Here is a 27,251-nt window from a genome sequence, read left to right as displayed (position 1 = left end):
TCCTGGAACTCACTTTGTAGACCAGGCTGGCCTCGAACTCAGAAATCCGCCTGCCTCTGCCTCCTGAGTGCTGGGATTAAAGGTGTGCACCACCACCGCCCGGCTGGCATAGGAAGTTTTAAAAACTTAATTCTTCAGCTCTGAAGCTTCTAAGCAACTAGACAAAGGGCCACTCAATCTAGAAACATCAGTTTTGTTCTAGATGTTCATGGAATTAGGGTTAATAGTGTAAAAATCTCTCCACTTTGGTTGTTTTTGCAGTATTTCTTGCCAGAAAATTACTGTATCCTTCCTTGCCCGATGAGAGCTAGCTAACCCTGACGTGCTGACGTCAGTCAGCTCAGCGTGTGGACTGCCCTCCCCTGTGAGATCACCACTTCTTCCATCACACTGGGATGTGGCTTTGGCCTCAGCACTGTGGGAGCGGGCTTCATGACACTGGCTCATTGCCTCACACACTGCTCTGTGGCCCAAGTTAGGAAAGCAACTAGCGTGGGTCTCATTCTGGGGTTCCATTATGAATTATGGCAAACTTTCTTTGGGAATTAGACCTTAAACTTTACCCTGAGCTTCCAAAACCAGTTCTCAGTAAGCCTGGAAGGTGGCCAGAGTGCGCCAAGGGCTCTCCTGGAGGGTAAGCAGGTGTTGAGCTTGACCGTGAGCAGCTGCTCATCCCTTATGGGGCCTGTCATGTGAAGGCACTGGGGAGACAGGACACCACATCTGTCCTTAGATGCCTCAGCCTCAGAGAGGCGGGGATGAATAACATGAAGCATCACCACCACACCCCCGGCCGTTTTGGAGGTGCCCCGAGGGAAAGAAACATAGACCATCTTGAGGATTGAAGATACTGGCTTCTGGGAGAAGGGTACAAGACAGCAGGGCTAGAGGAGAGGGGGTTCATGCTATGGTCACAGAAGACAGCTTGTCTAGTGAGAGAATGAGGGGAAAGAGGCGTCAGGCTTACTTAGTGTTTATTTTGTCCTGTCAAAGCCTTTTGAGAACTGGCTTCCATCCAGATCTTGTAGCAGATCTGGAGCCAGAATAGCCTTCTGTGTTGGTCTACCTCTTATGTTATGGCAACAGTGGTGTGATCGACGGTCCCAAGCTTCTGAGACCCAGGATCCACAGCTGCCTGCAACCCACACACTTCATGGGCTATACTGTTTCCACGTAACCTTTGGCACTTTTTATTGTTTGGTTTTAAATATTACATAAGGTTGTATAATTTTACTTAATTTGAGGATAATAAATATTTTACCATGTATATCTCCCAAGTAGCAGGGATTATAGGGTGAACTACCAGTCCCTTGAAGTTGCTATGACTTCTTGGAGAGATCCACATGACAATGAGGGCTCCAACTAAGAGCCACCAAAGCTGTACCCAGGGTTTTAAGAGTTAAGAGCTTGTGAGAAACCAGTCCTGCCAGTGTTTGGTGGGAAGCTTGGTGATAGACCTTTTCCCATCTGAGCTTTGCTGTGACCACAGCCTCAGTCAAGACCTGCAGTTCAGTTGTTGAGAGACCTTGAGCCAAACTCCTGAGCTGAACATCAGGTTCCTGACCCATAGAAATTGTGAGATGTCAAATGCTGTAAGCCACTCTGCCTTGTGCCCCTTGTTATACAGCAGTAGGAAGCTGGTATGTGGGCTCTTAGTATTATGTTTGAAGCTTTATGGCTTCACTTTATAAACCCTTTATGATTTAGAACATATTATTTTCCTGTTACCTGAGTATATCTATCTTTCCCCCCCCCTTTTTTTTTTTTTAATTTTTTGAGACAGTGTTTCTCCATGTAGCCCTGGCTGTCCTGGGACTTACTGTGTAGACCAGGCTATCCTGGAACTCAGAGATCCAACTGTTTCTGCCTCCCCAGTACTGGGATTGAAGCCATGTACCACCACTGCCTTGCTGTATATTCATTTTTCTAAAAAGTGTCAGACTGCTTTAAATTTTTCACTTACATTGATTGATTTGATTGACTGATTGATTGATTGATTGATTGATTGGTTGTAGGTCTGCACTTGGTCAGAGAACGACTTTCAGGAATCAGTTCTTTCCCACTGCGTGTGTGGATCTTTAGAATCGAACTCAGGTCTTCATGTTTGGCAACAATTGCCTTTACCTACTGAGCCATCTTACTGGCCCTCAGAGTGATTTCAAAGGACAGGTGTTTATTGACAAGTATCTCTTCATAAAGTCTGTCTATGGTTTGTGGTAGGAAGTCTGCCCTTTCTTTTTCAAATGTTCAATTTCCCATAGAAAACTTCCTGTCTGGGGGGCAGCAGGCAGAAGCTAAGTTCAAGCCTCTGACGTCAGTGGGCAGGATGGCTCAGTCCAGGAGCCGAAGTTAGACAAGGACTGCAGGGTTGCCCTTTGGCAGTGTCCCTGTGTTGTCCTGTGAGTACAGGCCTCTAGGTGAGTTGTCTTTGTTGTTACAATGTTGCCGGCAAAGCTGGTCAGTGAGCCTCCATGGTGGGTGCAGAAAGACTGTCAAGTGCTGCTTACCAACTTCTTTCTGGCTGTCACCAGCCATGGCAGGATGCCCCCCTTGTCCCTCTGATGTACCAACAAGTTTCGAAGCCTGTGTTCCCTGTGCCTTACATTGTTTGTTGGCACAGGGCTGGCTGGGACCTGGTAGCACAGAGAGAGGGGCCAGTGTCCTCTAAGGGGTTGCCTCAGTATCCTCTGCCCTTGATAATAATGTCTGACCATTCTGAGCCTGACCATAGCAGGGGTTTTCCCCATGGTTTTCCCCCCACGAAAGGTAGGAATAGAGGAGGCTCCAGAAGCTTGGACTGAACAGAAGCAAGTATGGCCGGACAGCTACCCTTCCGCCTATGATACATCATAGAGTTTGCCTTTAGGATAGCAGCTCAAAGGCCCCTCTGGGTTCTGTGTCATTTCCATTATTTGCTCAAATGGCATAGGTGGTTTTTGTGCCTGTGTGGTGGTATTAGAAGGCGCCATGTCCCACAGCCAAAGCTGACTCCTTGGAAAGCCTTGGCTCTCTTTCATCCAGTGCTGGCAGGTTTATTTCTATACCAACATCTCTTTTGAAAACAGTCACATATCTAGAGTGCTTACACCTATGGTGTCTGGCACATGTCAGACCTGAGCGGCTGCTCCTCCTTTACTTGGGCTCCCATAGAGGCCTGGGCCACATCACTTTGCACAGCTGCCAAGGAAAGTGAAACCCTAAGCAAGAACACCTGGATAAGGACAAGGGCTGTTGACTGAGCTCCTGGACACGAGGGTCTTTTCTCATCATGACAGGCCAAGAGACTTCTTTTTCTCATAAGATCCCAGCCTGTGTCCTCAGCTTCCCACCATGCAGAGTGTTCAGAATATTAATTCTTCTTACTGTTGATACTTAGAACCTTTTATTTAGGGACAGGCTCGCTCTCTCTGTACATCAGAATGGCCTACAACTCTGAATCCTCCCCACCAGACTCCCCAAGTGTTGGGATTGCAGCTTTGTTAACACCAAACCTACTTCTTAGTGCATTTTGTATGTATGTGGAGTTAGAGATTGAACCCAAGGCCTGCTTTGCGGTTGGCACATGCTCTGCCACTGGGTCACACCCTTGGCTCAGTTTGAACTTTTTACTTTTGATTTTTGAGACGGGGTCTCTGTGTTCCCCTGGCTGTTCTCAAACTTGCTCTGTAGACCAGGCTAGCTTCAAACTCAGAAATCTGCCTGCCGCTGCCTCCCAGGTGCTCACCACCAAACCTGGCTAGGTGTTTGTTTGTTTTGCTTGCCTGCTTGTTTCAAGACAGACTCTCGGTCTCCCAGGCTGCCCTTGAACTCCCTCTGTAGCTCAGACAGGTCTTGAATTCTTGGCCTTTCTGCTTCTGACTCCAAGTAACTGGAATTACAGGCCTGGCCACCACTCAATGTTGCACCCTGGCTCTTTTCTTGTCCCTGGTGAGCTCTTCTACCTGCATGAGCTCCCTGAGAGGGAAGCCCTCTCTCTGAGAAGGAGCCCTAGGGTGGAAGTGCCAGTCTGTGGTTGGGGGCTGTTGCTGAATCCCCGAGGGAGTCTTTGATGGACAGAAGGTGACTGGGCTGCTGTGACAGGGACCTGACTGACCACAAATGGAGCAGCTCCCTGACACTGGAGAACTCCAGGTACCAGTGTTACTGAGATATGCATGACCCAGTCCAGTCCACCTGCCTTTTTAAGCCCCATCTTACAGGATATTTCTTAAAATTTTTCAATACCATCTTCTTGGTGGGATGATATTTTGACCCCATTCAGAATCCCAACGTTCTACATACCCCAAGACATTGAAATCTCCTATTCTTGTCCCCTTCTTCTCTGAGAGTCACATACTAGGCACCTGAATTCATGCTTTGTCATTGTCCCCAATGTGGATGTAGGTTTTGTTCTTGTTTTTTATGTATTCTTTTCCATTCACACATTATTTGTATGTGTGTACTCAAGCTCGTGTGTGTACACACCAGAGTGTCAAGGTCAGAAGACAACTTTGAGGAGCAGTTCTCTCCTCCCATCATGGTTTGCTTGACCAGTGCTGCTTACCCTCCACGTCCTCTCCCTCAGCCTCCTTTGTCTGAGACAGTGTCTCTTTGTAGTCTTAACAGACTGTCTCAGTGTGTAGGCCTGAACTTGTAGTGGTCTTCCTGCTTCTGCCTCTAAGTACAGGCATTACAGCATGTGCCATCATTCCTAGCTTCTCACTCTCCCCCACCCCCATGTGATATGAAGCCAGCTGGCTACCAGGCTGCCCCTTCCAGAGAGTCTGAGCAGAGGCAGGGCCTGAAAGATCTACAGAGCACCTCAGGACAGATCTACACACCTGTCCTGCCTATCTATCCTCTATGGTTTGTGATGCACCCTGCCATTCCTAGATCACATACACTCTGGCATCTCAAACTGGGTACCAGATGTGAGCGTACAGCTGCTTTTGAAAGACAGATTTGGGAACAGATTGCTGGGGAGTTTCTGGGAAACTTGCACAGAGCCAGCCAGCCTAGCCTTCCTGGATGCCCCCCTGTGCTGTGTTCTCATGCTCCATTCTCCCCTTGAGGAAGGGGTCAGTCTCCACTACCGTTTATTGTTTCCCTCTTGGCTCAGGAAATATCCTCAAGGGAAAAGGAAAATCAGATAACAGAGAAAAGGGTGCCTTCTGTTGTGGTCTGTGGACTTGACTCATGAATACTGGGCTAGCGTGAGATCCTGCCTGCTCTGCTTAGGTGAAGGTTCTAAAGAGTAGCAAACAGTGAGGTCTGTAGCTTGGTGCATGGGGAAAAGCTGGTCTCCCACATCAAGATAGGGCTAGGCACTTTGTAAACACATTCTTTATAGAAACTCCGGGGGGGAACAGGTGAGTGTCTAGGATTCATTCGGCTGAAGCCTGAGCCAGCTTCTTCTCCTGTGGGGAAAGCCAGCCCTTTAGTAATCATCCACATGGAGACATTGGAAGATGAAAACAACCTCTGTGCCCTTCCCTCCCCATTCAAGGGGTTGTGTGAGGAATGTCTAGGGAGGCTGGGAACATGTGCTCTTAGATGCCAGTAGGCTAGGCACAGTGGTCTGGCACTGAGTTGTCATCAGGGTGGCCATTTTCGTGGCTGTGGCTGAGCCCAACCCTTCTTAGGATCCCAGCACACGGCCTCCAAAGCTGGCTGCCTTGCTGCGCTTCTGAAGCACACAACACGGCAGGCAAACCTTTGGTGAGCTCACCATCCCATCCCATCCCATCCCATCCCACCAGAGGCATCTAAGCACAACTCATCTCTACAGCAGGCGTGTGAGCACATGCAGATGTGTGGATGCTGGAGGTGTTTGTGAATTCACAGTCGCCAGTGCTGTGTTCCCTACTATGGCAGGGTCTGTATGCCATGTCAGTGGTATGTACCCTCCTGCCACTTGGGTGCTCTGACTTTTCCCAAGGACTTCTTTCTGCAACCTTTGGTATCCAAGGGCTTGTGTGCACATAGCACACCTTTGGTTTGTTACCTACCTTGAATACCCAGGGCTGTGGATGTATACAATATCCATGTATAGTGTTCTTGAATGCTGGAGTTAGGCATCAGAACCCTCACCCTCCACTCCCAAAGAAAGCACTAGGCTGGGTAGAAGGATCATTTGAGCTATGAACCTTAACCATCCTGGCAGACAAAATGAGCTCCCAGGCTTACCTATTCTTGAAGGGTAGTGGTACCAGGGGCAGAACCCAGGACCTAGTCTGTGTTGGGTGAGCACTCCATCCACTGAGCTCTACCGTGTGTGCTGCCCCCACCCCACCCCAGGTTACAGACGTTCATACAAGAGAAAATGCAGTCCTAGAGCTCTGGCTCTTGACATAGGAAAGTACTTTACAAGGGTAGCTACCTGGTGTGACTGTCATACCAGTGTGTGCTGCCACCATTGTGCTAGCATGGGTGCTCTACGAGTGAGGGAGCCTGGCCACAGCCTGCCTCTCAGGAACTTTACCAAGGCTCCCTGACTAGCATACCTCAGCCAGTGACCTGTGATCCTTGCATGTTTGCAGCGCTAAAGTCCTACCCCAGGAAAACAAGAGCAAACTATTACCTACACCCAGGCTTCTTACCTGTTATCCCATGGCCCCTTGCCCACAGAGTGCTCTATGCCCTGTGCCAAGGCTGCTGCAATGTGGGCTGAAGGGGGCACTGAGGAGGCAAATGGCCACTGAGGTGCAAATCTTGAGGGCTTTCTGTTCAGTGATGTAAGCTGGGCACAACAGGACACACACTGCATGCAGAGAGGGGGCCAGTTTGGAAATGTGCTGCATGTTGTTGGTTGGTTGAAATAGAATATACTGGTATATTTTACCAGCAACTTCCCACCCAGCAGAGACCCAAGAAACACTGAAGAGTCCCTGTGCCACCTACATCCTGGCCTCCCCCACAGTAAGGGCTGTGGTCCCTTGAAGGGCAGCACTGTGCCTGCTTGTCTGTGTACTTGCATGGTGTATGCATGTGGAGGGTGGGGCGGGACCACCGTGAGTGGAAGCAGCTTATACTCTGTCCTGTGTTTGGGAGGGAAGTCTGGATTTCCTTGCATTTCAGATCATTGTGTTTAACAAACAATGAAATAGTCACCGCAGTCGTTTTTCCCAAGGAATTCTGTAGGCTGTTGTTCTGTATGTAGGCTGTTCTGTAGGAATTCTGTAGGCTGTTGTTCTTTTGTCAGACTCTTACCAAGCACCGGCCAGTTTGTGCTGGGCGGTGTGCCTGGCCTGGAGGTGACATGGCAGCCCAAAGCCTGGGGCTAGCCTGGACACCTGGGCATGTCACCTGAAGTGCTGCTGTGCAGAGAAGAAAGCTTGTGAGTGAACATGGCTGCAGTTGGGGTGAGGCAGAGGTTGCGGGCTTTGCCCTGGGTGCCCTCTGCCTGGATGGAGTCTCAGAGACAGAATTGGGGACAATAGGGATGTATTGATAAAGGTTCCCTAGCTGAGTACAGGAGGAAGGACGCAATAGGCGATGTCTCTGAGGATCACTGAGTGCTGAATGAGGAGAAGTGAAGGTGAAGGCTACACGATGACCAGACGGGTTAGTGAGCCAGGAGCAGTGCCTAAGGATGCTGCGATTCAGAACCTGGATGCCTCACGGGGATGTGCTTGCTCCAGACACCCGAACTGCACTGCACGTGAGGCTGGTGATGAGGCAGGGTGGTTTGAGAAGCACTTGCTAAAGTTACAGAGTCACTTGTGTTTGAGAACAGAGTGATAGGACATAGAGCATACATAGCAGGTTAATGAAGGCAAAAAGTTAATCAGTTCCTGCAGGAAATGGACATTTAAAACCTTATGATGAAAGCCAGAAATGAGTTAAATGTTAACAAAATGCTACAAATATATGTTGAAAAGATAGACTAAAGGTAAAGCCACCCAGAGACCCCATCAAGGCCCACGGGTTCTTGCTCTGTGTGCCAGGCATTAGTCCAACACAGCTGGGGAGTGTGCACGTGGGGGATAGCATACTGTTGTCATGGGAGAAAAGCAGCAGAACAAAAGGTGTCCACTGGACCACTGCCTGACTTGTGCAAAACCCTGGATTCTTGCCTAACACTAACACGGGAAAAAAGGTAACTTTAAATTGAAGTTACAAAGAGTAGGCACCCATGTAACTTGTATAAACAGTTTATAAATAGGACTTGCCTTTGGTGAGAAATGGGTTGTCAGCTTCCTCTTTTTATTTTGTATTGCACTTTCTGCTGTGCTGTAGAGGAGCTGGAGCTTTGCGCATGCCAGGCAAGCACTCTGCCACTGAGCCACATCCCCGGGGAAGTGAGGACAGGGATATGGTGGTGACAGGAAGTGATGCAATCTCAACTTGTGGGTACATCAGAGCAAAGAGCTGCCCATTAGCCTCCGCGGCATTGCAGACAGAGTACAGAAGGTCAGCCGAGAGAAACTGGGGGAGGCAGGGAGGGGCAGGGAGGGCTTTCTCCAACCCATGGCTGAGCTAAGGTGAGGGCAGAGGAGGAACTTGGGCCTGGGCTTGGGTCTGATAGCCAAGATGTGCTGGCTGGGGGAACAGTCATTATTTATACTTTACTTTCTTGCCACCCATATACCTGCAGTTTGGGTTTTCCTGTGAAGGAGTGACTACAGCGAATGCTGTGTTTAGGCGGCACTTTTTTCTGACCCAGCAGCAGTTGTGAGTTGCACTGCCTCTTCCTCTTGTAGAACCCGAAGCCCAGTAACACTTCTCTATTCTGTGCCCAGCTTGGCTGGCCTCCCTGCCAGCAGCTTAGTTAGGTCTTCCTCATGTGGCCTAGCAGCTCCTAGGGGACAACTTCGGGTTCATTATCCTTTGCTGTTCCTTTGTCTAGAATATGGGTGCAACCTGACTTCCTCACTTGTATCCTTGTGACACACAAGGCTGGTCAGCTGTCGTAGCAGTACGGGTTTTGGGTTGGAAGTGTACTTAAGTAGCGGGGGTCATGGCTAGTGACCAGGGTTATGTACATCCCGTCCTGAGTGCAGAATCCTGGGGACGAAGTGTTTGTCATCACCTGTTCCCAGCAGTACTGCGCAGGCCAAAAGCAGCTCAACACTTGACTGGACAGGCCCAGTATGGCTTCTGCATGTCAGACACCTGCATCCCTGTGCAGGGGTGTTTACCAGCACAGGAGACGAGGCAGTGATAATCCCAGGGTTGAAGAGTCCGTTTCACTTTACATAACTCATTTTGAGAGCAGCCCTGGGCATGCCAGATGTAACTTATGCTCAAGAAGGGCAAACAAAAGGGTCACCTGTCCAGGGGTGGTCATGACAGGACAGGAAACTTGAGTCTGGTCTTAGTCTGTCTATGCTAAAGCGGGAGTGCTGTAGATCTGCTTTAAGAGTTCACAGTACACAGCCCACCTCCTTCTGGAACTCCTACTTGGGGGATATATGATACTGTTAAAAAGTCTTAAGCCAGTTTAGATGGAGGAATACAGTAATACCTAGAAGAATATGGGAGGAGGCAGAGAATAGGCACGAAGACTCATTTTCCATGTCCTGTCTGAGGAACTGAAACTTTGAAAACGAAAGTACTGTCAGAGTCTGTAGCCAATGAATCAGAAGTCTGAGGTTCTTCCAACCCAGGTCACCTTCAACAGAGCTGCCAGTCCAGGCAGGGCCTTCCCAGTGACTATTTGTTCTGTAGCCTGTACTCTCCTGGCATTTGACCTTGGGGGACTTGATGGACCCTTGGACACACATTTCTAAGCCCCACATATCACCCTCTAAAGCTTGTCTGCCCTTCTGGTGCCCCACAGCTCTGGACCTTTGAGCTTCTCCTGGCATGTGAACCTTGCCCACCTGGCTGGTCTGCAGGTTTCCATAGCTCCTTTCCTTCAGCAGTCCTTCCCTCCAGGCAGGGCTACTCCTGTTCTTTGTCTTGTCCTACTAGGCCCACCTGCCAAGCTTTCATTCTCTGGGTACTCTTTAGCCCTAGACACGGAGAAGGAAAGGCTGTCTGGGGATGGAGGCAAAAAGCTAGGCTGCTTTGCTCAGACCTAGGTAAAGGTGTTGCTCCTCCTCCACCTTCCTGTCTGTCCTCACATTTCAGAGATGCCACTGAAGCAGGGATGCCACCCGGCCATACTCCTGTGTACCGTTTTACACAAATAGATGTCCAGCATGGAGTGGCCTAGTAATGCTCACAAGCAAAACCAGACTGTGTTCCTAAAGGCACCAGAGGCCCTGTTCTCCCCCTCCCCCACGGCCACTCAGTCTAGCACCTGTGCTTCCTTGCAGGGGTCCTCTGCCTGCTACCTGCACTTCTTTCCCTAGTCCTAGTAGTTACTGGTATACCTATAAAGGCTCTGGCAGCTTGTCTTGAGCTACTCACTTCTACCATCTGACTACCTTTTCTTTGGACTCGGACCAGCTCAGTGCTACCCCTTCATCCTCGGTACTGTTCCCCACTGGCGTCTGGTAAGACATTCCTTCCTGCTCTTGGGTGGACCTTATCCCAGGCTGCTTTGTCTCTGTTTCCCTGGTGCCTGCTGGGGTGGAGTGGCTCGTGGTGGTGGTGGGTGGGGGGTGGTGGAGGTCTCTGTGTCACTTAAGTCCCTGGGTCCTTAGATATGCATACCTCACACCATCTTATAAATGAAGTGGAAGTTAAGGCAGTGGGAGTCAGTGCTGGATGTGAATGCTGCTACCAGAGCTGAGGTGACCTCTCCAACTGTGTAGGTTGTGGCATGGCAGAAGGTAACCATGAGGGTGGCACATGGCCTGGGAAAGGTAGCCCATTCCTCATGCTGCAGCCTAGCATGGCTGCCCTAAAGTGGGTTCACAGTCAGCTTGCTGTCAGACTCCTGAGGTCACTCAAGGATGCTGAGCTTTTCCCACGAAGAATTTCCAGCGCGTGTTATCATGGGGTTTTGTCTAGGAGTACAAACCTATCTGGCCTCGCAGACTTGTCCATTGAGAGAAAGAATGAGTTCTTATTCCCATCCTGGACCTTTTGTTAAATATTTATAGGCCAGTTTCCCAGCCTCCCTCCCCCACAAAACACTAGTTTATCAAAAATGCCCTTGTGAATAGAAACCTCTGCATGTGACCCAAGTGTTGGAGTGGGCTGTCCCATGTACACACAGTGACACAGTGAGTATTTCCTGTGAACAGGGAACCTTCCGGGTCCCACCATTGTTGTTCAACCTTTGCCTGAAAAAAACAAAAATTATTTACTAGGGACTGGCGTAGTGTTTGTTTAGGGCTTTGCTGGGAATTGCCTGGCTGAGGCATCCCATGGATGTGGGTGCTGGCAGCTGAGCGTTGGGGGTTGCAGCCCTTTTGCTCACCCTGAGCAACACTGGAGATCTCTGATGGAACAGAGTGCTGTCTTCTGGTTGGTGCCTTGGCAGCCCTCAGACAGGTAACTGAAATGGCATTTGATTTCCTGGAGGCCAGGGTCTGGAGTCTAAGATGGACTTCAGAATAGACGGGGGTGACAAAAAGCAGCTATAATGCCACCACTGATACTGTGTCCCCTGTGCTTGTGTCCTTGGTTGGTCCCCCTCTTTGGTTTGCACAGCCCTGGGTCTCTGTTGCCAATGCTACTACCCTTAAGTCCTCCACAGCTGAGCTCCCAGCTGCCCAGCCATGTTTCCTGTTCCAGTAGATTCTGGATTCCTCCAGCACACCACCTTGGTATATCGCCAGGCCCCCAGCAGTCAGTCACCACCCTGTGGCTGTGAGCAGCATGTGCAGGTCTCACCTAGCTCCATTCCTCTTCCAGGAGAGAACTTGGGGTGGGGTACTGTTGTGCTTGATCACTGTCCTGTCACAGGTACTGCAGAGCACAACAGGGTCAGCTAAGTGTGTGCCAAGTGTGGAGCTTTACATTGTAGCTTGCATGCCTACGTCAGCACTGACAAGGTGTCTGCCTGGTTGAGTACAGAGTATGCAGACCTAACGGTACTGAGAGGCACGGCAGTTCAACCTCTCCACTGCAAGGGTGTCTTGGTTGGTTTATCTCACATCCTGACACAAGCTAGAGTCATCTGGGCAGAAGAACCTTAGTTGAGAAAATGCCTCTGCTAAACTGACCGTAGACAAGCTTTCTGATTCATGATTGACATGACTCAGCCCAGTATGGGGACTGTCACCCCTACTTAGCTTGTCCTACATTTTATTTAAAAAAGCAGGATGAACAAGCCAGTAAGCTGCCATCTCCAGATTCCTGCCCGGAGGACTGTGACCTGAGAACTGTAAGATCAAAAAAACTCTTTCCTCCCCAGGTTGCTTTTCAAAGGGCTAAAGTTGAGATTGACAGCTTGTAGGCTGGTGCTCATCCCTGCGCCTAGAGCCAGTGAGTGAGCAGCCCTGAACCCCAGCAGACAGACAGACTGACTATATAAAACTTAGACATTAATCCTTGCATAAGGTGTGGGATCCTCTGGGACTGGACTTACGGAGTTATGAGCTGACATGTAGATTTGGGGTCCTCTAGAAGAGCAGCCATTGCTGCTGAGCCATCTCTCTAGCCCCCCTATAAGTCTTTTGTGTCAGGAAGCATTTTACGCCCATCTTTTGTAAGATGTGGGTGGGAGGCCATATGATCTTGGGCAGCAGAGTTTTCTTACTGGTTCTGGAACCATAACTATTGGACTGTGATGGCGACAGCTGTCACTTTTTGTAAAAGTAGTGACAACCTGGTCCACGGTCTCATGGATGGTGCGTCTGTCTCCATTCCTGGGTAGTCTTGCTTGTTGTGCCCACCTGGAGGAGCCAGTACTGTCTCTTAATGGCTGCCCCATCAGTGCATGGCCTCATTTAGTAGCTGGTTGTTGGCTGTTTTCAAGGCTATTTTGGGTCTAGCAAAGCCTGTTGTTGTACACTGCCTGTGTTCATCCTACAGCCCACAGATGGATGTGTCTGTAACTCAACACACTACAGATGACAGTGTCATGCTCAAGTGCCAAAAAATTGACCACCTTGCTCTAGAGCCTGCACTGTCTGTCGTCCATTTGTGAGAGCATCTATTGTTCTGTTCTAGTCTGTAGAGTGCTGTAGTAGACTGCTAATCTGTACTCTACTCTAGAGATAAGAAGCACATTGTTCTCCAATCTCTATGCTCAGATGAATACTTGTGCCTGTCTTTCTCACTGCCTGGGGTTTTTCCTGACCCTTTGCTAGATGCCACAGACTTCCTGCGCGCAGTTTCTGAACCTGTCAGTAGTTATCTGTGACTCCTGTCTACCTGTATGTGTCACCTGCCAGTGTGGCTTTGCCAAGGTGTGTGTTCCGAGGGGTTTATGCTTGGGCCTACTGATGCTAGGGTGGTGGGACCACACAGGCTTCATTGGTGTTGGCATTGTCACCTCACTGGGAGAGTTCTGGCCCATGGGGACTTGATGTCTCAAACAGGTTTGGTGTTGAGGCCGTACTGCTGGGCCTAGGCAGTGAGGGCACCTGGGTTAAGGGTATCTGCTTGCTGAGAGAGAGGCAGGCTGGCCACAGGTGGCTGGAACTGTACAAGAGCATCAACAGTATCGGCTCTGAAGGGGGATTTCGTGGGAGGAGAGAGGGCCTTGTCTTATAGCTTGATTGAGTCAGCAAAACTCTACGTCCTGTCTGGCTCTTGACTGGAAAGGGGCAAGGGGACTTGTTTGTCTCAGTGCTATAGAGTGTCATAGAGCTATAACCTGACTGAGACTGAGACAAGCTCGGGGCCATACTCTGTAGAGTATGGAAGCCTGTGCTCAGGGTGCGTAGGCGCTGTGGGCAGCGAAGGCGGTGGTACCTGAATGGATAGTCCTCCCTATTCTTCATGTGTTGGGACAGTGACAGCAAGACAGTTGCTCCAGGCAGGGAGGGACAAGCCTGCTAAGGTTCTACCAGGTCCTATGACGATGCCCCATGCCCACAAGACTGAATTGAGCTCCTTATTTACAGGGTGGGAGGCTTAGGGTGCTTCCCCCTCCCCTAAGAGACAGGACACGTGACGTGGGTGTGACTGAAGAGCAGAACAGTCCCTTGAGTGCCTTGCCTAGTAAGACTGAAGAGCCCGTTCCATTAGAACAACATTTGGCTTGTCTATCGGAACTCACCGGGCAGACGCCGGTTCCCTGACTCTTGTCTGTTCTGCTGACTTGGGATGGGAACAGATGGAGCCTTCCTGTAGCCAGGCATGGCTGCAGAGGTCAGAACACACACTTTAGACCCTGGCAGCGTGCCCTGGTACCTAATGGCGTGATGGCACGAGGTTCTGCAAGGTGCTTCCTCCCTTGACATGCTTTCCTCCCACACGTTTATTTTGATTGCCAGCTCAATATGAGTCTGTTTCCTCAGTGTCCTTAGAGTGTGAGTGCTTGTCTGATGAAGTGGTGAAGTGATTTTAAGCACACTGTAAAATGTCACTGTAAAATGGGGAGTCTTGCTGATCTCATGACGGCACTCAGCCTCCCAACCACATCCAGGACACAACGATGTGCCACATTTATCCAGCCTCCACTCACTGCCCTCTGCCTTAAGGACAACCTTGACGAGCCTTTACGTGCCACTCAAGGGGGTGGTGTGGCATGTGCTCAGGTGCAAGGTCTCTGTGGTAGAGGGTCCTCAGAGCTGCTGGCCTATACCCAGGGCCATCATTAATCTACTCTGTTAATACCACGCTTGAGTTTGTATGACAGGAAAGTGGCATAGACTCTGATGTCAGGCTGTCCAGGTTCCATCCTGAGGCCACCACACTCACCGTGTCATGCCTGGACAGTTTGGAAAGCTAAGCGGAAGATGGGGCCCTGGGTGCGGGTTGTGACCTCCTGGCTCCAGGTGGATGCACGTGGGCTTTTACCATCCTGGTGCTCGGGAGGGTTGCGGGGGGGAGGGGGGGGCGCTGAGTGGCTCTGGAGACCCCTTGCCGAGACTTTCTATAATAGATTTTCCTCAGTCAGTGGCTGTTCTATTCCTGCAACCAAAGACATTGTCCCACTTCCATAGTATGATATAGAAGGACAGGGAAGCTGAGTAGCTCAGCCCTGATCAGTACCGGCAGAGCCCAGTACTGGCTGTAAGGTCTGGAGCACCCTCTTCGTCTAGCATCTTCAATTCCAGAGGACCCTTAGGGAAAAGATGTATCCTGAGGAGACTTGAGGGAGCCAGAGTATGTGTTTATGTAGGTGTACATGATGAGTGACAGGCTGTGCGTCCCTGCAGGCCTCCCTGAGAAGTACTACAGCCTCACCTGGTTCCTGAGCCCTGTCCTCGGCCTCATCTTCACACCGCTTATTGGCTCTGCAAGTGACCGCTGCACCCTGAGCTGGGGCCGCCGGCGGCCCTTCATCCTTGCGCTATGTGTGGGGGTCCTCATTGGCGTTGCACTTTTCCTCAACGGCTCCGCTATAGGTGAGTGTTTGCCGAGCTTGTGGTAGTATGTGCTTTGGGGTCCTTATCTGGTGACTTCACTGGGTCACTGTGCAAGGACCAGCTTGGGCTGCTGAGGACCTCCTGGGGGAGACTGGCAGGGAGCTTGGCAGGAGAGCCGGCCCCACATGGGAAAGCTGGAGGAACCTGTTCCCAGGGAAACGCTTCCTGTTGTGATGGCTTGGTTTTAATGCGTATCTGACACCACGTCCTGTTTCCAGAATGGTTTCAAAAATTATCTTTTCTTTTTTGTTCTCCTTTTCTTAGACATGGTACTGAGAATGTCCAGAACCCAGTCTGATGTTTGTTTTCTTGGTTCATGCCTCGTGTGTTGTTTTGCCTCTTTCTGTTGTTTTGTTTTTAATTAAAGCCGCTCTCTGTGGGAAAATATTTTCTGCCTTGTGGGCACCATTCAGAACCGGTGGAAACAAAGCCTTGTGTTTTGACTCTGCGGGTGAAGGAGTCCAAGGAACAGGTCTGCCCAAGTTCCAGAGGCAGCAGGGCTGTGTACAGAGAGAGGGGCCCCACAGGATCATCCCCAGGGGGCAGTCACAGCTCTGAGAGCCAGGGTAGGGACAGTCTGTAGCAGCTTTGGGTTATTCTCCTCCTGGGCTGAGTCACACCTGTACCAGGCAGATCCTCCACCAGAGATGGTTCCCAGCTAGGAGTCTGCCGGTGACACTTTCCTGCTGTTTGCTGCGGACCCTGGGCCTGTCTATATCACCTGCAGGCATTCCTTTACTTTCCTATATGCGGAGGCATGTATAGAGAGCAACACTGCGACAAACAGCCAGGCTGCAGGCACCAACTCTTCAGCCCGTGGGTCAGCCTGTCAAGGTGTCGTCAGAGGGCTGCACTTCATGGACCAACCTGGTTTTGCCCCACCTCTAGTCCTGAGGGTTGGTCCCAGTATAAGCTAATGAGGCTCAGGTCTGGAGATCAGTCCCTTGGTCTAGGCAGGCTTGGTTATCAGGTGAGACTTGGTGCTCAGGGTGCCTGCTGAGGCGGTGCGGCCTTAGGTCCTTATGTATTCACAGCCTGTATCTAGTTTAGAGGCTAAGGCAGAGCCAACCAGCCCAGGAAGCAGCAGAGACCAGTGTGTGTTGGTGGGCAAAGGAGGAGATGGCGTCCTCATAGAGACAGGCAGTGGTCCTCTCACAGCCACTGCAGCTGATGCCAGTAGGTTTACCAGCCAGTGGCCTGGTTGGCAGAGGAGGAAGAACCTGCTCCCCTTGTTTCTTGAGAAACTATGAGCAAGGGAGATATAGCTTAGTAGGGAGCACTGCTGCTCTTGCAGAAGACCCAAGCTCAAGTTCCAGCATCCACATGGTGGCCATCAGTCACTTCAGTTCCAAAAGATCTGATACCCTCTTCTGACCTCGGCAGACATCAAGCACACATAAGATGGACATCCATACATGCAGGCAAAACACTCATAATAAAATGAATCCTTTTTAAGAGAGGGAGCTCTTGGGGGCTGGACAAAAGGGGACATGCACAAACCACAGGAATGGGGCGAACTTTCCTGCTCTCCTGAAAGCATTTGCCTGAGGAGCCTGACAGTTGGCACTGGCATATGACTGCTTCCCCACGCTCTGTCCAGGTCTGGCGCTCGGCGATGTTCCCAGCCAGCAGCCCATTGGCATTGTCCTCACGGTGCTGGGAGTGGTGGTCCTGGATTTCAGTGCCGATGCAACTGAAGGGCCCATTCGTGCCTACCTGCTGGATGTGGTAGACAGTGAGGAACAAGACATGGCCCTCAACATACACGCCTTCTCTGCTGGTAAAGTCCCACCCCAGGCCCCGGGTGGGCGGGAGGGATCTGTGGTCATTGGTGGTGGTGATCAATGTCAGATAGGGCTTTAGGAAGCTCTGGGACTCACTTTACATGTGAACCCAGCAGGATAAAGGGGCTGAGGAGCAAGGCCTGCTGGGCAGGCGACATGCCTGCCAGGCGGACACTGCCCAGGCTCTGTCACTCAGCTCCAGGGGAGCACGTGGGTGCGCTAGGGTTGCTCTGGGCCCAAGACTCCTGTTGTCTTGGTTTCTGACTGGGAACAGTGTTAGGCCAGTGTTAAGAGCTGTGCAGTCCCCTGAGTTGTTCTGTTTTGTTGTCTGAGCTGTCCTTTCGTCTCCATCTCACTGATTTGCCACATAACCCTGTGTAAGGGACAGCCCTATGCTTGGGCTGAGGCTCACTGTCCCCTCTCTGTCTACAGGCCTTGGTGGGGCCATTGGCTACGTGCTGGGTGGGCTGGACTGGACGCAGACCTTCCTAGGTGACTGGTTCCAGACACAGAACCAGGTGTTGTTCTTCTTTGCTGCCGTTATCTTCTCGGTGTCGGTGGCTCTGCATCTCTTCAGCATTGAGGAGGAGCAATATAGCCCACAGCAGGACCGCGGGCCTGAGGATCCCACCCTGCCCGGCACCAGTGTTCAGCCTGGCGCCCCAGCCCCTGCTTCCCGCCTCAGCTCCCTTGGTGGGGGCATGCAGGACGGCAGCCCCCCATTCCCAGATGAGGTGCAGTCAGAGCACGAGCTGTCCTTGGACTACCTCGATGTGGACATCGTGCGCAGCAAGAGTGACTCGGTGCTGCACATGGCTGACGCCACACTGGACATGGAACCTCAGCTGCTCTTCCTGCATGACATCGAGCCCTCCATCTTCCAAGACGCTTCCTACCCCAGCACCCCCCAGAGCACCAGCCAAGAGCTCCTGAGGGCCAAGTTGCCCCGTCTGTCCACGTTCCTCAGGGAGTCCACCAAGGAGGACGACACCTTGCTTGATAATCACTTGAATGAAGCTAAAGTCCCAAATGGGAGAGGCTCCCCGCCAATCAACTCCCTCATCCGCTCCAAGGTAGACTTGAAGCCCTCAGTCACGTCTGGTTCCATGAGGCGGCGTAGGCACATGTTTCACAGGCAGGCTTCTAGCACCTTCTCCTACTACGGCAAGATTGGGTCCCACTGCTACCGCTACCGCCGGGCCAACGCAGTGGTCCTCATCAAGCCGTCCCGAAGCATGAGCGACCTGTATGACCTGCAGCAGCGACAGCGCTCCCGGCACCGCAACCAGAGTGGGGCCACTGCCTCCAGCGGGGACACAGAGAGTGAGGAGGGTGAGACAGAGACCACCGTGCGCTTGCTGTGGCTGTCCATGCTGAAGATGCCCAAGGAGCTGATGTGGCTCTGCCTCTGCCACCTACTCACTTGGTTCTCCGTCATCGCAGAGGCTGTCTTCTATACTGACTTCATGGGCCAGGTTATCTTCAAAGGGAACCCGCAGGTGAGTACCCTCTGGCTGCCAACCCCACTGCCTAGAGAGCTAAGCAGCTTCCATGCCAGGGCCTCGTGTGGACCTGCGTGCACTGCCCCTGCATCCACACGGCCACGCAGGCAGCTGACCAGTGTGCATTCTGACAGCTGAGACAGTTGTTGTGGCAATGGGCTCTGTAGTGACCTTTTGTGATGTCAGGGACCTTCACAGGGCCAGAGCCACTTTGAAAACCGTGAACAGAGTGTTGTTGGTTCAACTATCAAAGCGTAACAGCCTACTTTTATTCTTGCCAGGCCCTGCCTATATTTCTGGGCTCACACTGGCTATATGGGTGGCCACAGTGGTCTGTTACACCTTTTTCAGGTGCTAGCATGGCAGCTCAGAGAAGGCAGAATAATTTCTGCAGGTCCAGACCAGCCTTATTCCAGGGCCAGAGGCAGGAGGAGTCTACTTCTCTTGTGGCAGGGGAGGGACTGGAAGTAGCTCACCAGATACTGACCTGCACGTGGGTTGGTTCTCTTCCTCACTCCCAGACTGCCTGCATGGGAGTGCAGAGTACTCTCCTCTGCCCTGAGGGCGGCAAACACCTTCAGCCTCCTCTTCTCTCTACAACAGGCTCCCTCCAACTCCACCAAGTGGCATGCCTACAACGCTGGCGTAAAGATGGGCTGCTGGGGCCTGGTCATCTACGCTGCTACTGGTGCTATCTGCTCAGGTGAGAAGATGGCATGCCCAGAGTGTCAGGATCCTGACCTTTGCCTCCATAGAGGAAAAGCTGTTCAAGTTGGTTGCTGTGGCCTGGGCTCAGGGAAGCTGTCCTGTGTGCTGTCTCAGGACACTGTCTAGCATGGATGGCACCTGTTGATTAGCATGATGTCCCTGGCATGCCAACCCCCCTCTGGGGCTCAGCAGTCTGAAGAGCACTGTCCCGCCTGCCAAGGACAGGAGCCCTGATGGCTAGGGCGATAGGCTCTCCTCCTAAGGTAGCTTGCCCCTGTCCGTCCTCTCGCTTATCTGCCCGTATGCAGTCTGATCCTAGAATGGAAGTCAGCTTGGGGCAGGTCAGCCAAGTGACAGGGACCATACCACTATCACCGCTATGATTCCTACAGGGGGCAGTACCTGTGAGGACCCAATCAGGAGTCAGGATCCTCAGACTGACCTTGAGTGCTGGGAACCTAGAGTGACAAGGGAAGGGCCAGAAATTTCTCCCAAGGAGACATGGGTGGGCGGTCGGCATCCCGTGGAGCCCAGAGAGCTGGCTTCTTTCAGGAATCAAGGTGGGCATGGGGCTGCGTGGTTCAGGTGAGCAGGAGACTATATTTATGCCTGCAGGCCTAGGTTCAACCAGAGGGAAGCAGTGTTGGGGGTAAAGGGTGTGTGTGGACAGCACCTAAGTCATTACCCTTGTGACCCTACAGCCCTGCTACAGAAGTACCTGGACAACTATGACCTGAGCATCAGGATCATCTACATGTTGGGGACCCTGGGCTTCTCCGTGGGCACCGCTGTGATGGCCATGTTTCCCAACGTCTACGTGGCCATGGTCACCATCAGCACCATGGGCGTTGTCTCCATGAGCATCTCCTACTGCCCCTATGCCCTCCTCGGGCACTACCATGACATCAAGGAGGTACAGCAGTCTAAGGATGCTAAGTGAGGTGGTGATGAGGTCACCTCTGTCCCGCTGTCCTCTTGTCTTCCCTTCTGATAAAGGCAGCAGCTGCTACTCTCCTCGTCATTCTCTGGCTACAGGGTCTCTCTCCTCTGACCATTCTGCCCCTTGGACCCACAATCCCCTCTACCATCATCTTTCCCACTGTGGGCAGTTCCCTTTCCAGGCTCACTGTTTTGCCCCTGATCTAGTAGCCTCAGTGCCATTCACTTCTGTGGCTTTTGAAGAGCTGCTCTGTCAGCCATGGCTTCTGAGCTACCATTGGGCCCTGTGTAAAGGAACTGGAGCCAGGTGTAGGGGAAGCACAGTTATACATCCAGCACTAGGAAGGCGAATGGCCAGAACTGCAAGTTCAAGGCCAGCCTGGGCTACTTAAGACCTTATTTTATAAAGAAAGGAACAAGCATGCACCTGGTACACCGGCACACACCTTTGGTCCCATTAATCATTAAAGCAAAATCAATTCTCTCAGTACATGCTCAACACACCCATTCCTAATGAAACCCAACAGCGGTGGTGTTTTATAGACGTACTACTCTGCAGAGTTCATAACTGTTGAGGCTAAACCACTTGCTAGCATTTCACAAGTGAGTCGTACAGAATCACCCAAACCAAGAAAGATGATAACCAGAGTCTAGCAGCCTCTCTCTCTTCCTGATACCCTGACTTCACTTGCACTGCATCTGACCTTCCTGTAACGAGGCTGGCATCTTCTGTCCTGACTCATTCTATGCCTGTGTCTTGTGTAGTATGGCAGGACTTAGTACTGATCCCAGGCCTCTGTGTCACGTCCTGCTGTCTAACCAGTAGGTTCTAGCATGGCTGAAGGGAGTGGAGTTAGACTCTCACAGTCCTCCCTCAGGTGGGCGTTCATGGGACCCAGGGCCTCCCACCCTCTCTGCCTTGTCACCAGATGGCCACATAAGTGCATGTACTGTGCCTCTGGCCAGTTCTCTCTGTTCTTGACAGGGGTGATTGATTCTTCTTTAAAGTAGGTAGGTCTGTAGTAGGTCTTGATGCCATGCATCCTGAGCTGCTCGGCTCTGTTATTCAGGGTCACCCCTGTGATCACATTGTAGCCTGTGTTGGTCTAGCATTCCTATGGAGCTCAGCCTGGACTCGAACTCACAGAAACCCTATTGTCTCTGTCTGGAGAGTGCTAAGATTACAGACATGAGCTGTCATGTACACCTAGGGGTTTCAATAGACAGCTTTTCTTCTTTTCCTTCAGAGGCAGGGTCTCACTAGTACCTCTGGGCTGGCCTAGGATGTACAGAGTTCCCCTGCCTCTGCTTCTTGAGTGCTGAGATCCATAATATGGATAGCCACACCCAGATAATGTATTACTTTAAAAAAGATTTTTTTTCAAAGATTTTCCTAAGGTCTAGGGGAAATAGCTGAGTAGATAAAGGCGGTGTCCGAGCATGAGGCTCTGAACTCAGACACCCTGGACCCATGTAAGACCTGGGGATAGTAGCGTGTGCCCATAGTTAGAACCCCAGTGCCGGGGGCAAAGACAGGGTCCCGGGTCTCACAGCCTAGACTGCCATTGAGTGAGGACCCGGGTGAAGAGCGGCAGAGGAAGATAGACACCTGTGCTGACATCCGTCCCCCTGTGTAATCCGTCCCCCTGGGTACACAGATTTTTATGGGTTTTTTTTTTTTTTTTTGTCTTGATTTCTATTTTGAACCCATGATTTAAATTCAGCATGATTATTCAGTATGATGGTGAATTTCTGACATTTGGGAGTTTTTAATGATGATCATAGTAGAGTGGTTTCTAATAATCAAAATTGGAGAAAGCATACATATGTGATTTCAGCCCTTAAATTGACTGATTGTGGCCCAGCATGTCCCATATATGGTGAAATGGGTGGTGTGCCCTTGTGGCCTCTGTCGGATGAGTAAGGTGGCTTCTCTTCTGTTGTTCTTTCTGGTTTCTGCAAGGTGTCTTTAAAATCTCCCTCTGACTATGGTGTACACAAGTCTAAAATCTGATTGTGGTTTCCATCTTCTGGGTAGAGTGGCCTTCATATCTCAAGGACAAAGTCTCCTTTGGAGACTTGGGGGTGAGTGTAGCCATGTTGTGTCAGGCATGCTTTTATATCGTGTTCAAGAAGCATGAACAAATAGAACTGCCTGGTGTCCCCTGCTCTGTCACCTGAGCCCACATGCATGTGAGTGACTTGAGCTCCCTGCTCTCCAAGGAGATCTTCAGGGCAAGGGGGGCACCCCTATGTCTGCCCTGCCTCTCTTTCTTAGGACTGGAGGTGGGTTATTGAGGAATAAGGTCCTGATTAGGTTATAGAACTACTTCTGTGTTCCCGTTATGAGCCATAATGTCCTACCTCTCTCCTTATTGCTCAGTGCCAGGCTGGGCTCTGGAGAATCCAGTTGCTAGCTACCTAGCCTAGGCAAGTGTGTCTCCTCCCTCAGTGCCATCAGTGCGTGCGCATAGCCTTGAGGTACTAATGAAGGTCACCTTCTCTGTGCCCTCACACCTGTGTCCCTTCCCTTGCAGTATGTCCACCACAGTCCGGGGAATTCCAAGCGTGGATTTGGCATTGACTGCGCCATCCTCTCCTGTCAGGTCTACATCTCCCAGATCCTGGTTGCATCTGCCCTTGGGGGCGTGGTCGACGCTGTGAATAGTATCGTTGTCATCCCCATAGTGGCTTCTGTGGGCTCTTTCCTGGGCTTCCTGACAGCCACATTCCTGGTCATCTACCCTGAGGTGTCAGAAGAACCTAAGGAGGAACAGAAAGGCCTATCCTCAGGGTCCGCTGGCGAAGGCGAGGGTGGGGCGGGCAGTGAGAAGCCCACTGTACTGAAGCTGTCTCGGAAAGGGGGCCTTCGGGGGCTGGTGGAGACTGAGTCCATGGTGTGAGCCCCCGCTGGTACATTCCACACTGGAGGGCAGGGCGCACTGGGGGTCATGCTTGCCCATACCGTGCGAGCTGGAATTCCTTCCCAGAGCACAGTCCAAGTTCAGTAGGTGTTAGGTGTAGGGTAGGTTTGAGCTATTAGACAAAATATCACACTAATTACCTTTCCCACGATTAAAAAAAATCATTTGAAATCTTTTTTTATTGAAAAAGAACTTAATTTCAGCTGTCTTTTATTCTGCAGGTATATCATTCTGCATGTTTTAAATTGTGAAATATTCACAGCATAGTCAATAAGCAATTTAGAAAACGTAAGGGTCTGCATTTCTAAACCAGTAATTGGAAGTGCAGAAACTGACTCCCTTGGCAGATGTCATCTGAAGGCGGCAGACAGCAGCGCAGTACCCAGACTGCCCAGCAGGTGTCTGTCGGAGACGCCTTCAGCATCAGTCTGGTATTGCAGCGCCTCAGAGTATTTTTCTGTTTATTTTAGAAACAGTATTTTCTTTTTCACAACTGTGGTTTTCTTAGAAGAACAGCATCTCTGGCGAGTTAGGCTCGCAATCCTGTGCACAGCTGAGACCACACACCAAAGCTGGGGAAAGGTCCCAGAGGTGTTTGAGCAGAAGGCAGCCATTCCCCAGGGCAGCCTCCAGACATCCCACCTAGGGACAGCACCAATCAGCAGGGCTGAATGTGAACTCTGAGTGTGCCTCCTGCGTGCTTGTGTGTAAGTTTGTCTGTCCAGTCCCTACCCTCGTGGTCCTCCCCAGAAGCCACCACAGGGCAGCTGTTGGCTCCGTGGGACACTTAAGCTTGTCTCTACATGTTTGGCTGGAAATCAGGCACAGAGCTCCAGGTGAGCATCCGCTCCCAAGCCCTGCTGCACGGCTACCTCGCGAGTGGGAGACAGTGGCATGGGAGCAGGGCACGGGAAGGTGCCGAGGCCTACCTCCTACCACATTGCTGACATTGATCCTCGCTGGAACCTAACTGAAGTCTTGCGAGCTCATCACCTGCTCCTGCTGACGGTCACTGGAGTGGGGTGGAGGCAAAGAACAGCAAGCATCTGCCTGAGCAGGTGGGCTGCTGACCCAAGATCCCGTGCAGTGTCAGGTTTCTGCACATGAGCAGAACTTGGGCTTCAGGGAAGCAGGCTCAGCAAGTGCAGCTGTGGGTAAAGACTTTGCGACGACGTCTCTGTTTAACAACTCCGGTCTCTCGGTTCATGAAACAGTCGGTCTGCACTCAGGAGAGGGGAGGTCCTCCCTGGATGGTACCCAGATGACGTCAGAGCCGTGCTCTTGTTGCCTCGGTTGGTGTTTTTACATAAAGTACTTTAAAGTGCATGAGAATCATGCTGCAATATGAGCATTCTAAAGCAAATATATATGCATATATATTTCAAGATGAAAGTAAGCAGTTTTTAAATAAATTACTTGAATTTTCTGTGTCTTCAAAGGAACGCTGTGTTTGTCCTTGGCTGGGCTCTCTTGCCACGTTCCCCACACAGGTGGCAGTTTGTCATCTTTAGTGTTTTATATCTGGGAAGCAGAGGCGAGCTCAGGATACAAGGGTACCTTCCCCCTGCCTGCGTCTTCCCTCCAGCCTATGCCTGCAGAGGACTGTCTCCACCTTCCAGTGTTTTCCGTGTTGCCTGTTGAGAATGGAATTGCAGGTCTCCCTGCTTTTCCACGTTATTATAGGAGGACGCAGGAGGCAGGGATGCAGAGGACACTTAAGTGGGCAAAACCTGGAACCATCGAAATAAGTGTGAGGTCTTAGGACACACTGCTCACAGCACCCCACCCAAAGGCTTCTGCAGACCTTCCTCACTGAAGCTGAATGACAGGGGTGTTGGGGTCTAGCGGAGACCACACCCACAGTAGCAGGAGATAATAGGATCGTCACAAACAGTGGTCCAGACCTTAAGATGCCATGGCTTCCAGTCACCATAATGTGAAGTACCACAAGGACTCTGTGTTTATGGCACAGGTCTTGGCAAAGCCACCGGTAAAATGCTGACACCCAGTAAGAACAGTCAGCCAGAGGCATGCCTGTTTGTTGCTGTCACATCAGGCTGCACATCTGGTACTTTTAAAGACCTGAGCCTGTTAGATGTTTGCACCCAAAGGCCACTGTCTGTGGGTCTAGCCAGTGTGAGGGCCCTTGGGATGAGACCCAAGGGTGCTTATAGAGTTGATTTCTGGGCTTCTTTGCAGATAAATATAGCGAGCTATGGACCTCAAGGTGGATGTTGTCTCATCCAGGGTACACAAGAAGACAGGTCCTTTTGCCTAGCACTTCCCTCACTGAGATGCCACCAGTGGGCAACTATCAGGGCCACTGCCAGTGTGTTAAGGAAGCCAAGGGAGGAGGTCTGGCTTTGTAGTGGGTGATGCCAAAGCTTGTATTGCTCAGGCCAGGCCAGGTATTTCTGTTTCCTGACCTGGACTTGCAGACCCAGCACTCATGGGCACTGGGATCCCAGAGTAGAGCGTACCTGAATAGCTCTAACACTGCCTATGATCTTGAGAGGAAAGGTGGTTCGGTTCCCTGAACCCAGGGGACTGGAAGGGTCAGTCAAGCAGATGCCCATTTGTGGCCAGTGCCGAGGATGCAAACAGAGTTAGCTTGGGATTTAGACGCTGTGAAAAGCACCGTGTGGTAGGGGATTAGGAGGAATTCCCCTGGTCCCAGGCCATAGAATTGTACACAGATTACTAATGGAAGGGAGCCCACTTCTCTTGCCCATGAAAGTCAGCAGGTTTTTTTTAAGAGAGAACCTTTTAGCCCAAGTTTGCCTGCAAGAGAGTACAAGCTGTTAAGTGGTCCACAGCCTGGGGGCAGAATGGCTTGGTAGCATCTAGAAAGCTGGCTATGGGACATTGTCCCTTCTTAGCCTAAGGTCTCAGATGGAATATTCACACCGACAGGTGCACAGCCCTCAGACTCCCACCCTTGAGATCCTCAGGCCCTGTGAGGGATGGTTTGGGCAAAGTTGGGAGTGACAGAACAGGATATGGTTGGTAGCCTCCTGGAATGGTCAAGATGTCATATAAGGTACGGTGTGACCCCCTCCATCAGCAGCCTGGCTGGCTTATCTCCCTGGTGCCACTGGCTTCTGCAACCCATGGAGTTAATGGCTCCCTTTGTCTGTGGCCAGTGGTCTGCAGAAGCAGCAACCATGGATACGTGTGCTACAGGTCAGTTTCCTAAAACATGTACTGAAACGGGACACTCATCAACCTCACATGCACCAAACGCCATGGCCCCCGAGCTGTTCCGCTTCCACCTGGGCCTCTGCCTTCAGCCACCAACCAACACACCTGGATTGTGCAGGTGAAGCCACCGGTGGGTCCTCCTCCAATGGCTGTTACCAGACATGGGCTCACCCCTCTGCCTGTGAGCTTTCGAGAATGCCTGGGGGACAGTCCGGCACGGCAGCCATGCTGTCGGCTGGACTGACTCTTAAACGGGGCAGGCAGGGGGCGTGCACGGCCATAGCTCATCACCACTTCATGAAAAGCCAGCGTCATGGTGGGAAGCCTGAGATGGCCCCTCTGACAGCAACCCTTGGGCCTCCAGGAGCACAGAGCAACCTGGGAGCCCCAGCTGCCTCCCCTGCTGCCTGCTGAAGGTCCTGTGCTGGGACCCAGTAGCAGGAAGAAGTGTTGTTAGAAAGGCGTCAGCACAATGGCGCTCCCCAGGCACCTCGGAACAAAAACGATTTAGTTCCTTTGTGAACTGGAAACAGAACAACTGTTATCAACTTATTAAGTTGGAGCACTGTAATAGCTCTTGCTGATTTTTAGCAACGGTTAAGTGTGTGTTAAACACATGTTACGATCGATGGGGAAACAGATTCTAGAGAGAGTACTATCACACATGACTTTGTGTTTTATTAGGTGGATATTGACACCTGCTGCTGTCCAGAGCCCCTCCAGGGCTTTGTCCTTTTTTTGTCACCTGCTGGGCTGCTGGTCCCTGTACATCGCTCAGTGTGTATGGCCTGACTCCGTCCTGCCAGGCTAGTGTCTCCCTGCCGCTATTGTGTT

The 27,251-nt window shown here is 51.3% G+C and overlaps 1 protein-coding gene across 1 annotated transcript in view; it reads left to right on the top strand.

Annotated features, from left to right (window-relative positions):
* The window catches only part of Slc45a4 (solute carrier family 45 member 4), a 68,462-nt gene extending 41,211 nt beyond the window's left edge, over positions 1–27,251 (top strand). Inside the window, exons 3-8 of the mRNA XM_029548011.1 lie at positions 15,150–15,338; positions 16,960–17,139; positions 17,576–18,642; positions 19,249–19,348; positions 20,055–20,266; positions 22,830–27,251. Of these exons, the coding sequence (XP_029403871.1) occupies positions 15,150–15,338; positions 16,960–17,139; positions 17,576–18,642; positions 19,249–19,348; positions 20,055–20,266; positions 22,830–23,195 (2,114 nt within the window). The 3' untranslated portion in view covers positions 23,196–27,251. The remainder of the gene's footprint in view (positions 1–15,149; positions 15,339–16,959; positions 17,140–17,575; positions 18,643–19,248; positions 19,349–20,054; positions 20,267–22,829) is intronic.

This window comes from Mus pahari, chromosome 17 (genome assembly GCF_900095145.1).
Source record: "Mus pahari chromosome 17, PAHARI_EIJ_v1.1, whole genome shotgun sequence".
Lineage (NCBI taxonomy): Eukaryota > Metazoa > Chordata > Mammalia > Rodentia > Muridae > Mus > Mus pahari.
The sequence above is the reverse complement of the archived record's forward strand: the minus strand, read 5'-3'. Positions and strand labels throughout refer to the sequence as shown.